The following is a 16,263-nucleotide window of genomic DNA, read 5'->3' as shown; positions in this document are numbered from 1 at the left end:
TGAGCAAGTTCAATGCTATTGGGGTTCTTCCCCTTGCCCAGATTAATCATCTGAGGGGACATAAATTCATATTGAGGAAAGACAGTCGTAGAATAGATGTGGAGAAATTTGCCTTTAGGCAGCGGGTGGTTGATTGTTGGAACAAACTTCCATCTGTTGTTGTAGAAGTTGACAGCTTAAACAAGTTCAAGGCAAAGCTAGACAAGCATTTGGTGTTTGTGGATGGGTGAAATGGGAAGGGTTTTTTTTTATTATTATTTCTTTTTATTTGGCTGATGCTATATAAGCTTGCTTTCTTTCATCATATACTAATGCTAATGCACACACACACGAGGGTGGTGGGTAAAAAAAGATATGTATTCATCCAGAAGTAGTCGTGATGGAAAAATGGAGTTTTATTTTTTGTGTTTGATACCTTCAACTGTCTACAGAAATCACACAAATTGTGGTTTTGACATGACATCTTTTTTTTTTCAGCACTCAATGAAGAAGTATCACAGTGGATAAAGTGGAATACAGAGAAGTGATTCAGTTCCTCTTTCTGCAAGGGAAAACATCTAAAACAATTCATGAAGAAAGGGTTGCTGTTTATGGAGAGACTGAACAGGTTACAGTGTTGTTGCACATTGGCATTAACCAGTAGTGTCCAACCTTTTTTTTTTATAATCACCGTAATCGAGGTTAACAAACAACATTTTTGCCACAATAAAATTGTGTGCGTGTGTGTGCGTGTGCTTGCATGTGAGCGTGCATTCAATTTGTAAAGAATAAAAAAAAAAAACTACATTTCAAAAATCTACTTTATTTAATATTTTAATATTTTTTAACATAGAGAATTCAATTTTAAAATATCAATATTTATTATTTATAACTTTAAATGTAATATCTGACATAATTTTCTGCTTACTTAGGGTTCCATATCTTGCTAATTAACAATATAGTTCTGCCTATGTATTTTGCTCAAGAATATTTGCTCAGTACTTCGAATTTAACATTGTAACTTTTGAAAATGTAGTTTCACAAAACCAAGTTGAGCCAAAATATTAAAATAATATACAAATAATCTTTTTCATAATAATGAACTCATTATTCTTAATGATATGAATTCACTTTTGAAATACATATTCATCTTTAATTTTAAAATTATTTACCTGGCTTTGTAGTGAAATTAAGTCAGCTTCAAAATATCTCCTCTATATTGACAGGAGACTAGTGATATGCTCAATATTTGTAGAATTATAAATGATGAAGTTAAACAGATCCTGCAAAAGGAATCTTATACTTTTCAAAATCTATGAACCGATCCCCAAACTTTTTAAACAAATTTTGCAGCCAGTCCATGTGATGTTTGCTTTCAAAATTGTATTTTTTTTTTCTGTACTTCTCCAAGTTTGGGAAATGCGTGAAATCTTTAACTTTCATCTGCTCTTTACACAACTTTAGTTTCGTTGTGAATTTATGAACATATTTTATTTTCTTGCAGATCAATTTATCTTGGCCCTGGAGTTTCGGATTTAAGTCATTCATGTGGCCAGCAATATCTGTTAAAAAATCTTGGTCTTTTTTGATATTCTTTGTCTTGAATTATATTAATAATGGGTATTTCATTTTTTGACTTAGAAAAAATCACATATTGGTTCTAATAATTCAAGAAAAGATCCAGTACGTTTTCACAACTTATCCAATATATGTTTGCATAATAAATTAAATTTTTTACTTCAATTTCATCAAAAAAACACTCAAACTTCCTGCAAAAGAATTATGATGTATAAAATTCACAACTTTTACAAGTGACCATAATTGATTTGAATGTATCGCCTTTTGATAGTTGTGCACAGCTCTTGATGTATGATACATTAAAAACATTCTTTTGCAGATATTTTTTAAGAGAGTAATAAATCTAACTTTTTGTCTAATAATGGCTGGTGTGCCACCAGGAGTAACAGAAAATAATTTTTTCAGATCCACATCAAATTCTCTTATTATATTAAGAAATTCTTCAAGAATATCAACATCTCAAGTACGAATTTTTATTGCATTAATGGTGACTAGGTTTTCACAAATTTCTAAATATTCTGTCACAAATTGAATCAATGTCTTATGTCTCTTTATCATCCAGGGGCAATCAAATATATATAAACAGTTTTTCAATTGAATAATAAGTCTGTCTTTAACTGCCTGTGACATATCACACAATTCACACAATCAATGTGAACTGGTTTGATTGAGCTGTAGATTATGAACTTTCTGCATTATGTCATTTTTAGTCCTTTCATCATGACACTTTAGTAAGGTTTCCATAATAGTAACAATGATTTCTTTCACTAATTCTCCATCTGAAAACAGCTTCAATTTTCTATCAAGAATCCATGCAGCTTTGTAACTAGCAAGCTGTTACAAGTTGAGAAAATGAAAGAAATTTCTTCAAATCTTTTTGTTGCACTTCAATTTCCAATTTCGTTTGAGAAATTTTCTGAACATAATTTGGTTGACCTATAAGAAATTTATTATTAAACTCATTGTGTATGGCTTGAAAATGTTTCTTCATGTTATTGCTTTATTCTCCAGAAATTGTTTCTTGTATAATAAACACATAGCTTTTTCTTTAATTTCTTTTATATCATATCCCAAATTCTATTCAATAGTAAATTTATGTATGTTTGCCTTCCTTCATCTTTTTGACTTTGGTGCATTTTCTCCTGATGTGCTTGATTTTTTTTTTTTTTTTTTTTTTGTTAGTTGTTGGCACATCAGCTTCTATGGCCATAATGCACCTCCCAAAGTTTTTGCATTTTTACTCTGATCCAAGCCTGAGGCAGAATTCGAACCCGAGACCTTTGGGTTGCCAGGCAGGCACTTTACCCACCTGTCTAGCCTGGTCGGCGATTCTTGATCTGCTGAAACATGACATGTGCTTTCCTCCAGTGCTGGTCTATTTTATTAAATATAAATTTACTAAAAATATTTTCCTGGCTGAAATAAAACAAGTTATTCTTATTGATAAAAATAAGATATTACTTGTACAAATACTTATCTTTATCACTGAATTAACACACATATAGGAAAACCAAAAATAAAGAAATTTTGCTTGAGGTTATATACCACCAAAGTGTTCTTGTTTATACTCCAGGACTGCCACCCAGTCAGTGCAGTTTACAATAAATCAATCAATACATTCCTTAGCTCAATTCTTATGCCACTGAAGTATATATTCAATCTCTCCTTTCAATCTGGTAAATTCCCTTCTCAATTCAAAAAATCAATAATCATCTCTGTTCCAAAGGGAAACCGTTATAACTCTATCAACAACTTTTGCCCAATAGCTCTACTCTCAGTTTTTGCAAAATTATTCGAAAAAATTCTTCATAGCAGACTCATTGGTTTTCTTGAAGAAAACCAGCTCATCCATCATCAACAACAGTATGCTTATCGCTCTAAAAGATCCACTGATCTTGCAATTGTTGTTCTGCTCAAGGATCATTGATAGTCTTGAAAAGGGTCACTATGCTATAGCACTGTTTCATGACTTATCTAAAGCTTTTGATTGCATAAACCATAATATTATACTTAACAAACTCAATAATCTTGGCTTGAGAGGGAAAATTAACCTTCTCCTTGAAGACTACCTTACTGATCGGCCGTTTGTCATAAGAACAAATCAATCATACTCCGATATCTGTTATTTCTCCAGGGTAGTACCTCAAGGCTCACTTCTTGGACCTATCCTATTTGTTCTTTACGTCGATGAATATCTCTCTCTTCTTCCATCGTCTCACCTAGTAGCATATGCCGATGATATTTCCATCCTGATCACAGATAAAGACCCTAATCACCTTCAACTCAAAATTTCTGCCTTGCTCTCAGTGATGCATTGTTGGCTTCAAAAGAATCAGCTTATACTGAATTCAGAAAAATCAAAATACATGGTGTTTAGAATGAAAAACAAACCACTAAATATTGATTTAGACATAACATACAAAGAAAAAAAACTTGAAAGGGTGAATGAAACCAAGTTTCTCGGAATCTGGCTAGATGATAAGCTAAGTTGGGCAAAACAAATGATAACCCTACGAAAGAAAACTTTGTCACTAGCAGAAATACTTGCCAGGGCCTCTGCCTGGGTGTCTCCTTCCCTTCTCAGACTAGTATTCCTTTCTTTAATTCAGCCACCCCTCACCTATGGAATCATCTCATAGGGTACCACCAGCCAAGAAAACCTTGCAAGAATCAACTCCATTCTCAATCGATGCGTTTGTTCAATTTTGGGCCTTCCCTGGAATGCATCGGTTAGTTCGAGATACAAGGAAGTGAGACTCCTCAGCATCTATCAACTGCTACAGAAAGCCGAGGGGTCTTTGTTTATAATATTTTGAAGACACCAGAGTTTCTCCCCTCTCTTCAGATCCTTTTTAATAACCACAGATGAAGAAGAAATATCATACAATCTAAGAAATGAAGCCAACCTGAAGATTCCACTTTTCAGAAAAGCCATAGGTCAGAAAAGTATAAAATACAGAGGTGCTAAAACCTGGAACAAACTTCCTGCAAAAATCAAAAATGTCACTTCACTAAATCAATTCAAGAAACTACTAATTGAATACAGTAATACCCCGAAGTTACGCGATAGGTGGGTCCGACGAAAATCGCGTAAGTCGAATTCGCGTAAGTCGGGGTACAACTTTGCATATAAATACATATAAATTTTACTTAATTGGGACCAAGGACTAACAAAAACACTAGTTTAGAAGAAAAACATTAATAAAATTGCAGTTCTTTATACATATTAATACAAAATATGTATTAAAAAAACAAATGACTTACGTTAAAAAGTTATTTCGATGTCGATGGCTTCATAAAATCTAACAAATTCGTCTGACGACACAGCGCCTTCTTTTTTTCACGCAGAATTTCTTCGTAGCAAGCTAATAATTTTTTTATTCCTTGCTTTGTAGCTATAACGCGTTCTTCGTTGGAGTCTATGTTTTCTAAAATTTTTAAGCCCTTTACAATTGAGCCCTTTTCAATTTTCAACCTGTCAAATTTGCAATTGTCATGTGCTTTTCGCCGTTGCTTCATTTAGGCCTGTAGCACGTGCAATATCACATGGTCTTTCATTTCGCTCAAAGCGTTTCACAATTTCATATTTTTTCTCTATCAACAGAGGCAGACTGGGCCATAAGCCTTACCGGGGAAACCCCGGTGGGCCGGTGTGATTTTGGCCATAAACCATAGTATGAGGCCACTATAAATTTTCCCGGGTAAGAATTTTTGACCCAGTCCGCCTCTGTTTATCGATAATTGCTTTTCTTTTTCTCTCTGAATCTGCAGTGTCTTCACCAGTACGCTTCCTTTTCACACCTTTTAAGTATTTTACTCATTTTTAGGGAATAAAGCACAATTACAAAATGAGGAGGCAAGCTTGATACGCATAAACAAAGCTGCGCGCATGTAGCAACTGAATAAACAACACCATAAAGGCAGAGATACACTATTAACACCTCACATTTCTAGGGGTTACTACCATAAAACAATAAAAATCCAGTTGCGTTTCTGCTAGTGAAATCTGTTATAAACTGGTAGTAAACTCGATCTAATTGCATTTGCGATTATACCGATAGCTGGAATTGTGTTGGTTTTTACGTTATTATGGTGAAATCTGTTTCCCCTTCACTGATATAAAAAACATAAAAGCAGCAAAGTTGAATTTTGTTCATCTTTCGCTCTCATTCTCCGCCGTCGCACCGTATATCGATAACATATGAAAAACGACCTTGAAGATAGTGGGCGGCAGCGTTGCCAAACGAAAAAATCAAGAACCGCGTAACTCCGAGTTCGCGTAAGTCGGGGTAGCGTAAGTCGGGGTAGCGTAAGTCGGGGTATTACTGTACATCACCAGGGATGTCTGATTCAAATTACCTTCCACTCAACTCCTGGATTTTAAAAACACCAACATGGAAATAATGTACAGATGTTAAAGGAAACAGTTGGCAAATAGTTTGTAAATTTCTGTGCATGTATCTCATCATTTTTCTTTTCTCTCCTCATTTAATTGTAAAAATGTTCACAATGATATTATAATTAGTGATGCTTTTCAAAGTCTTCTTTTAAAAAACTCCAATTTATTTATTTATGTCTTTTCTGTTGAACATTACCTGTACAATTCCAGAACTATATATTTTTTAATTGTATACTTGTATATTCATCGTTTTTTAAGGGAACACCCCCCTAAAAAGCCATTGGCTTATGTGTTCTCCCTCCCTTTTTTTGCTGTTATCTCCTAAAAAAGTGTAACATAAAATAGGGATAAATAAATTATTATTAATCGTATTTAGTAGTCACGGGCTTGAACCCTGGTCCACTCAAAGAGCGTGTGCTACTGCACTCGCGCTCCTGATCACTCAGCTACATCAGGCCAAAAGAATCATTATAAGTGATTTATTTTATTATATGTAAATAAAAATTGCTTAATTATTCAAAAAGCACCAATTAAGCACAAAATAATCATTTAAAAACAATTTTTCACCAACCCACAGGAAATCCTAAGAATATCAACTACAATCACCTTATTTGATTAAATTACCTCCATTACGTAGAATTTTAAAATTTGAATATTAAAAACTGCATAAAATAATGGACCCTTATGTATGTTTTGCCTTGCAAAAACTCCAAATCAATGCAGCAAAATAGAGAATATCTGATTTATAATTAACATTAAAAGTAGAAAAACATATTTTTTATTTATTTTATAGTTAATTTATTATTAAAATGAACTTACCTTAAAAAAGTTTCTCTTCAATATGTGTTTTCTTTCACAGCAATTCAATTTAAATCTTTGTTTTCGTTAAAAACAAATACTGTTGCGACTACAGCACATGTTTATTAAAGTTGTAAAATTTGGTGCAGTATGTCGAATTCTCTTGAAATGTTTTCTAATTCGAATATACAGATACATAGTTAAATACTGATTGATTTATAATATTCCTTAAAAATTACTTGAATAATCAAAGGAATACATCTTATTAAAAAAATAAATAAAAATTATAATGGAACAAATTGGCCACACATTTATCATTTCATGCGGCAAATGGCCATGGAATTGGACAATGAGGTTCTAAACAATTCAAACATGGAAGAACCTCAGTGCATGATGAAGAAATCCCAGGATGTCTAGCACCTGCTGTAACAGAAGAGTGTTGCAAAAATTGAGGCATTAATCCTGGAAGATCACAATATTAGCATAAATGAACTAGATGCAGAGGTCCAAATTAGTGTAGGGTCTGTGGAGAACATCATCCATCAACAGTTGCATATAAGTAAAGTGTTTGCTAAATAAATACCCAGACTTCTGACCCCTTACTAGAAGAAGGAAAGGGTGTAATGTGTACATGAAATGTTGTCGATGTGCAAGGAAAAACAAAAGGAGTTTTTTTCACAGCTAGTCACCATGGAAGAAACTTCCATCCATCACTGTGATCCCAAGGTGATGCTGCCAGTTTGCATAATATTTTAATATTATGCAAAATGGCAGCATCACCTTGGTAATATTTTTTTTGGATCAACATGGTGTAATACTAACAGATTACCTTCAAAAGGACTGTACTGTGACAGCAAAGTATTATTCCAACCTCTTCATAAAGCTATATGCTGCTATAAAAGAAGGAAGGTGGGGAAAGCTGTCAAAAGGTGTGCGCCTGCTCTGTGATAATGCCACTATGCATTCCTCGCATACTGCAGTGAGGTGTGGCCACGAATGTGGGTTTGAAATAATGCCACATCCTGCTTATTCCACTACCTTGCATCCTCAGATTTCTTCCTCTCTCCTGCCCTGAAGTCCTTTCTTTGTGAAAAACACTTTGCTGTTGAGTCGTGGTTTGAAGAGTCCGAGAAGTGTTTTTGAGAGGTAGCAAAAATGTGTCATTTTGTCTGGTGATTTTGTTGAAAATGTGTAATACATGGTGCTCTTGATTCAACCTTCTATCACAACTACTGGGTGAATGCAAATTTTTTTGAACCCTCCCCCCTCGTATATATATCCATTGTAGTAAATATTTTTAATTAACCCATGCAGAGTCATTTATTCATGAAGTTTTAAGGATCAAGTCATTGTTTAATGTGTTCACAATTACTCACAACAGCATACTTTCATTATCAGAGGGATGCTGCATCATGTTATTGTTTGCATAAAATACTGACAGTGGAAAATAAAATATCATTTAGGAACCTACACAGCAAAAAATGTATATATAAAAAATTACAAACCTTTTCTCCAGATGGACCACTTTTTCCCCTTCTTCCTCTTGGCCCTCTATTTCCCTATAGAATTACAACATAATAATTGCAATGTTATAAAAGTAACTGTAAAAAGCAGTGAAAGTGTACTTTTTTGATAATCCATGACTAATGTTTATTGCACCGAACTAATGGAATTTTAGTTCGGTGCAATAAATCTATATAAGCAGTCTTTTTTCCTGCTTCAACAAGTTACAGAATAAGCCTGATCTTTTATTATAAATAAAACACAAAGAATTAGCCAACTTTCAGTCTTCCACTGTATGGCATCTGACAGGAAGTTTTTTTTAAATAAAATCAAATTTCAAGTGTTTCTTTGTCTAACAATATTCTCTTATTGGTTATACAGTATTTTCTGTTTTCATTTCGATACAGGTCTTAGTTGCTATCTAACCCTCCATCACCTGTGCCCTCAATTTAACAAAGATGCTCACTTGGCATCTGAGCAACATGAACATCTATCTATATTTGTCAGCTCTTTACATTTAGCAAGCAAAACCAAAGGTTCTATGGCAAGATTAGACACCTGTCACTGGCATCTCACTAATGCTATGTGTGAATGGGAAAATTGCCTAAAAGAAAGATAGATGCATTTGTGCACCTGGCATCTCTTAAATATCAAACAAAAAACTACTGTCTCTCATATCCCCAGGGGGTCACATCTGGTGAGTATGGGCTTGGCACACCCAGGATCCTGAGCTGGATATCATCATTCTTCTCTTTCTTGGTGATTTCCTTCTATTTCTGACTCTGTCTGTCTGTCTGTCTGTCTCTCTCTCTCTCTCTCTCTCTCTCTCTCTCTCTCTCTCTCTCTCTCTCTCTCTCTCTCTCTAACTCAGAAATTTTTTTCTCAGAAACTCAGAAAATTTTTTGTTTTTTGGCTGGTGCAGCAAAAGCCTTAGGCTTCCTTACACCAGATGGCTAATAATAATAATAACAACAGACACCAGATAAGCAAATGCACCTTTCTTTCTTCTAGACAGTTCCCATTTGAATGTGGTGTCTGCGAGATACCAGTGACTGGCATATCTAAAATTGATGCATATCTTTCGTTTGGTTTCACCAGCTAAACACAAACAGCTGACAAAAATAAACGCATTCACAATAAGTCTACCAAATGCCATACAAGCATCTGTGTTTCAATCCAACAGACTGAATTTGAATATTCCACAAAATACTATAAAATTGTTCTTTATTATTACTAGTTTTCTTCATTTATTTTCATCCAATATTCTTTAAACAAGTTTAGCAAATCATAATTAAAAGATCACTGCTTTCAATTCAGTAAAAAAGGATAAAAATAAATTTTTTATAATTAAATAAACAGGGATGTCACAGAGATGTCACACAAGAATCATTGTTAAATTGAGGGATTGAGTGATGGAAGGTTAAATTACAACTAAGATGTGTTAACATAAAGTGCATACCAAAATATGTCATTTTGAAGGTATCAAAAATGGTATATCATCTCAAAATTTCACTTAGTTTTCTTCTTTCTCTCTATACATAAATCCTATATACCAGTGGTCTCAAACTGGCGGCCCACAGGCTGCATCCGGCCTCCCGAAGCAATTTTACACGGCCCACAAATACATTTCAATTATGTATTTGTTGTAAATACGGTGCTTATATTCACTCTCATTTTGTTAAAAAAAAATTCCGGCCAGTCAGCTGCTTTCAGATCATGCATTTGGCCCGCATGCAATTTGAGTTTGAGACCACTGCTATATACCATTAAGAACACTACTATTATACAAGGCTTATGCAGAGACATATCCTCTATGTGCAACAGGAATCACTGATTTGCAGATGTGAGCAATGCTTGCATTAACTCCAGCATGAGGCTCTATATAACCAAATATCTTCCAACCTTTAGAAACTGGAAACTGGTAAGGTTTTAAATTTCTATTTCAGATGAAAATTTTTGGAAGAGTATACTGAAATGTTTCTTCAAATTAATATTAATAAGTATTAAATGCATGCCACAGGGCTAAATTTAAATGGTAAACTAAATTTTAAATATATTTAAAATGTAGATTAATCAAGACTTAAGGAAGTCTGCAAAACTATAGGGAGGAAAAATTTTATCAGTGTGGCTAACACTTGTAGGTAGAAGGAATCTATTTTGTGGAGATGGTATTCATTTGAACAAAGGCAGTGCAAGGATTTTTGCCAGTGTCATTGAGGATACCTTAAGGGTTCAGGGAAACTGCTAACTGTGGGGAAGGGGGATAATATAGACCTGCATTTTTCTGAGGATATGGGTCAAAGTAATATTTGCACTCACCATGAGAATTCTTGTTTCTTGCCACAACAGCCAATATTTATAAGATGTTGTGAGGGTAACAATGTTTCAAATGAGCAGAATGGGAACGATAGGGAAACAGGCCTAAATAACTTCAAGGGATGTGTCAGGATAGTAAACAATAGAATAATACTTAGTCTTAATTGTGTCTACAGTAATGTCAGGAATGTTGTTGTCAATAAAATAGCTGAATTTGAATGCTCGGTTAGGCCAATTAATGCTAATATAACAGGGCTGACAGAAATGTGGTGCAACCCAGAAATTGGGGATCACCAGTTCTACTATGATATGTATAATGTACAATATTTGTAAAATAATAAGAGGAGTTTACCTCAATATAGTACGTAGAACACTTCCGTATGATACCCTCCAGAAATTAAAACGGAAAAAACAAAAATATCAACAACTTCATCATCATCATCAGCCATTTTCAATCCACTGCAGGATAAAGGCCTCTCTAGCAACTTTCCAGTTCCTTCTGTTTTGAGCACTGGCCATCAATTTATTACCCAAAAACTCATGAATTTCATCTATCCATCTCCGGTTTTCTTCTAGCTCCTCTTGGATACCATTCTGTTATTTTCTTAGTCCATCTGTCATCATGTCTTCGAGCTATGTGTCCTGCCCAAGACCATTTTAGTTCTTTAGTTTTGATAAGAATGTCCTCTACTTGAGTTTGCTGCCTAATCCATGTGTTTCTCTTCTTATCTAACAGTCTGATTCCCAATATAATTCATTCCATTCTTCGCTGTGTAGTTCTCAGCTTCTCTTCCATTCTTTTGGTGAGTGCCCAAGTTTCACTTCCATAAGTCATGGTGGGGAGTATACATTGGTTCATTATTTTACGTTTCAGACAAACTGGGATATTGCTCTTCAGTATGTGATTATATTTCCTGAATGCTATCCATCCAAAATTTATTCTTCTCTTGACTTCCAGCCATTTATCATTATTACAGCTAATAACTTGTCCCAGATAAGTATATGACTCCACCTTTTCAATTACTGCTCCTTCAATCATTATTTCCCTTTCTGTGGCATACTTGTTCATCATTACTTTTGTTTTAGCCATATTCATCTTTAGTCCAAAATCCTTACTAACTCTGCATAACTGATTAAGATTTTCCTCTAATTCTTTGGGATCGTGGCTTATGACCACAATGTCATCTGCAAATCGTAAATGGTTTGGGTACTCTCCGTTCACATTGACTCCTTTCTGCGACCAGTCTAATCTTCTGAAAACTTCCTCAAGGGCAGCAGTAAACAGCTTCGGAGATATTGTGTCTCCTTGTCGAACTCCTTTCTCAATTTTAAATTTCTTACTGTCTTTGTTTAGTCTAATAAAGGAGGTAGCACTCTCATATATTTTCTTCAAAATCATAATATATGGGGTATCTATGCCTTGTCTTTCTAGTGCCCGAAACATTGCCTTATGCTGTATGGAGTCAAATGCCTTTTCATAATCCACAAATGCCAGGCATAATGGTGTTTTATATTCATTTGCTTTCTCCATTAGCTGTGATATTACGTGAAGGTGATCCATAGTTGAGAATCCTGTCCTAAAGCCAGCTTGCTCTTTCGGTTGATTCTCATCAAGTATTCTTTCTAATCTGTTAGTAATGACCCTTGTGAACAACTTGTAGATGTGGGATAACAAGCTAAATGGTCTATAATTTCCAATTTCTGATTTCTCCTTTCTTATGCAGAAAAACTATGATTGCATTATTCCACTGCTTAGGCGTCACACCTTTTCTAATGCACTTTGTGAAGAGCCTTGCCAGTTTTTGTGTGATGTTTCTTCCTCCCAATTTTAACAACTCTACAGTAACTTCATCTTCCCCTGGGGCTTTCTGATTCTTCATTTTCTTCAATGCATGTTCTACCTCATCAGGAAGAATATCGGGTATGTCGTATGTGTTGCTACTTTGCAATCCATCTTCCCCACTGCTGGCATCATTCCCTCGCTCCTTGTATAATTCTCTATAGTAGTCTTCTGCTATTTGAATTATGCCTTCTCTGCTGTTTATAAGTACACCATTGCTATTCTTCAGTTTCAGTATCATTTGTCTTTCTGTATTACTGCTCATGGCTGCTGATTTAAATCCTTTGTTTTCCCATAATGCTTGTTCTACTTTTCTTGTGTTAAATCTTCTTATGTCCTCTCTGAGTCTCTTTCTAATGGGTTTGCATAACTTAGTATACTCAATTTTCTCCCTGTCAGTGTTTTTCTTGCTCTTCATTTGTCGTCTTCGGTTCATCATGACAAGTGTTTCTTGACTAATTTTTTCTTGTTTGGATTTCTTTTTCCCTCTAGGTTTCTTGGGCTTTATCACTTTCAGAAAGTTGTAATATTCCTTGTTGATATCTTGGTCTTGAGCAGTCTGCAGAAGCTCAAATTTGTTCTTAAGTTCCAGTACGTACTGCTTTTTCTCCTCCTCTGTTATCTCAAAGACCTTTGCATTATTTACTCGAGTCAGTTTTTTCCTTTCCTTTCCTTTCCTACATCTATATCAAGTGTACATCTTACCATTCTGTGATCACTTCCAACATTTACCTTATTCAGGACTGTAACATCATTCCCATTATATCTTCTGTTAGTGAGGATGAAGTCGATTTCATTAGTTGTTAATCCATTTGGACTCTTCTATGTCCACTTTCTGTTCCCCCTTTTCTTGAAAAAAGTGTTCATTACTGACAGTCCTTGAGATTCTGCAAATTCCACAAGTCTTTCACCTCTTTTATTTCTTTCACCAATTCCAAAATTTCCTATAGTTCCTCTTTCTGCGATGTTTTGCCTTTTTCCAACCTTAGCATTGAAGTCCCCCATAATAATAGTGTAGTGGGTTTTCTGCTCATCTAGAAGACTCTCAATTTCAGTGTACATTTCTTCAACCTCTTGATCATCATGGCTCGATGTTGGTGCATAAATCATTATAATCTTTAGCTTGTACCTCTTAGAAATCTTGAGTATTAGTCTTGACACCCTTGGTGATGTACTTTTGAATTCCAAAATGTTGTTTTTAAAATCTTTATGGAACAGAAACCCAACTCCACCTTCACTCCTTTCACTGTTTCCATTGGTGTACAGCAGATTTACACTTGATAAACTTATAAGTGATTCATTTTTTCTTCTTGTTTCAGCCAAACCGATGATATTCCAATTCACATTTTCTATTTCCTTTTCCAGCTCTAATATCCTGTCTTCACCGATGAGTGATCTTACGTTATAACAGGCCAAATTCAGTTTCCGTGCATGGCAGCCTGGTTGTACCCAGAGATTCGTAGCACCCTCTGCTTCCACTCTGATCCTCTCGCTGCCGTAAGAGGGAGAGTGAAAGCTGCTGGGGACTGAGAGCCGTTTGCTTTGTCGTGCTGTCATATGCTGGAGGGTTTGGTCTTTTGCTCTTCACACTGACCAGGCATCTTGAAGAGAACCACTCTACATGTTCGTTGCCACCTACGTGACGTAACAGGGCTTACCATCGAGAAAATGTGCATGAGTGGATTTTAGGGAGGCAGGCCAACCGGACTTCTCCTAAATCTTCTGTAATAGAGAGATATTGGATCCATCGGTGTTTTAGGCTGTGTCTGATAACACACAGGATACCTGTTCCCCTCGAAGCCCCCAACTACATACCAGTACATTAGAGTAAAATATAAATAATTAAATAACCAATTTAACACAATTCAAATCAATTTAAAACAATTAAAAATCAAATTAATGCAATTAAAAGAATCTAACGAAAATATTCAAAACGATTTTCCTTCCTGAAGCTGACAATGCTTTTCGACCGTATATCGTGATTACAGGAATGAAAATTACTGATTCGGGTTAAACCTGAAACTTAAATAGTGATTATTTGTCTTCGCGCATGCACGTAAAGGTCCACGCATCGGAGATCAAATATGGCCGCCGAACATTAACAGAATTCTCGTGTAATTTAATTTCTACGGTTTCTGCAATTAATAGTTGCGTATAATTACGTTGAACATTAAGTATTTTGGCCTCGTTAAATAAAAAAGTATGTTTTTCGTTAATGGCATGAAAGGCTAATTCTGACGCTGTTGAACGAGAAGCACAAACTGAGGCTTCATGTTGATTTACACGAATATTAAGAGAAAATCACGTCGAACCTTGGTAAGACGAGTCGCAATCACCGCAAGAAATGTTGTACACCAGATCATTAATTTGTGTTGTGAACGCGGAAAGAACCGAGTGATTGTTCAGTATAGTGTGTAACTTCCGTATTGGCCTGCCTACAATTTTAAATTCGGTATCTTTGAAGAATCTATTAAACTGTTTGTGCCACTGTTCAACATATGGGACAGAAATAAAGTATTTTTTGATATTACTATTGTTGGTTGGTGTAGTATTTTGTATCCTATCCTTAGCCCGTACCCTAATTCAGTTTATCGTGGCAATGGAATAACCCCTGTTTAAGAACCTGCTAGTTAATATTTGTATTTCTGAGTCCAAAGCAGAGTCCGTCGTTGAATATTTATAGGCATTTAGATATTGATTAAAGATAATTGATCTTTTGTAGGTGAACGGGTGATAGCTATTATAATGTAGAAGCATACCAGTGTTTGTAGGTTTTCGATAGATGCTAAATTGTATTTTATCCGAGTCCCGGGTAAGCGTAAAATTTAGAAAGTTTAATGACTTTGTATCCGTATCCTCCCTTTCCAATGTAAATTTGAGTCTAGAATGAATATTATTAAACGAATGTAAAATGTCTTGGATAGTACTACTATCAGGAATAACTAGAACGTCGTCTAAATACCTCCCATAGTATGTGATATGGGGTCGAAAAGGTGTCAAATGTATATGCTCAATCATTGAGAGATAGATCTCTGACATTAAGCCACTCAGGCTCAAACCCATTGGCAATCCAAAAATTTGTTTGTACACCTTGTCTCGAAAGGTGATTTAGTTGGCCTCAACTAACAGTTTAATTAAGCGAAAAATCTGCTTAATAAGTAGCTTCATATAATTAATCAGTGTCGAGTTTTTATTTAACATATCCCAAATAATATCTAATGTGTATTCAACGTTTACATTCGTATATAACGAGGTAACATCTGGTGAGAATAAATTGTCATTGTCACCGAGTCTACAGTCTTTAAGATTATTAAATAATGTATCGTAGTTCTTAATCCCAAATTGTATTACCTGTCTAAAAGGTTTTATAATGTTATATTCATGTGTGGCTAAGGATGAAAATGCCGAGTTCCTGTAAAAAACAATAGGTCGAATAGGAAATCCAGTCTTGTGTAATTTTACCTGACCGAAAAGTGCAGGAATATTGTATGTTCTGGCCTTCAATCCCTTTAACTAGGCCATAGTAATGTAGTCGTTTTTTTTTTTTTTTTCGATACAGGGTTAATGTTTTATTGTATTGATTGACCAAATTGGTAAACAGTGCCGGGTCTACTTCAAGATAAGTGGAGGTATCTGAAACAACTGAATCTAACTTATTAATATAATCAGGTTATTACCACTATTACCACTGTATCTCCTTTATCTGCCCTCTGTATAATAATGTCCTTATTTCCCTGAAGTTCTCGTAAAGCTGAACTGTCATGTGTATTCAATTTAGGAAGTCGCGTTTCTTTTATGTTATTCACTACTTGGTTAACTTGTTGAATAAATACATCTTTTTGTGGAACAT

General features: G+C 34.9%; 1 protein-coding gene across 1 annotated transcript in view; it reads right to left on the bottom strand.

Annotated features, from left to right (window-relative positions):
• The window catches only part of LOC150089465 (uncharacterized), a 1,372,165-nt gene that overhangs the window by 726,335 nt on the left and 629,567 nt on the right, over window positions 1-16,263 (bottom strand). The window contains exon 30 of the mRNA XM_090389992.1: window positions 8,260-8,313. Within this exon, the coding sequence (XP_090246118.1) occupies window positions 8,260-8,313 (54 nt within the window). The remainder of the gene's footprint in view (window positions 1-8,259; window positions 8,314-16,263) is intronic.

This window comes from Mastigoproctus giganteus, chromosome 2 (genome assembly GCF_048544385.1).
Source record: "Mastigoproctus giganteus isolate SK-2022 chromosome 2, ASM4854438v1, whole genome shotgun sequence".
NCBI lineage: Eukaryota > Metazoa > Arthropoda > Arachnida > Uropygi > Thelyphonidae > Mastigoproctus > Mastigoproctus giganteus.
The sequence above is the reverse complement of the archived record's forward strand: the minus strand, read 5'-3'. Positions and strand labels throughout refer to the sequence as shown.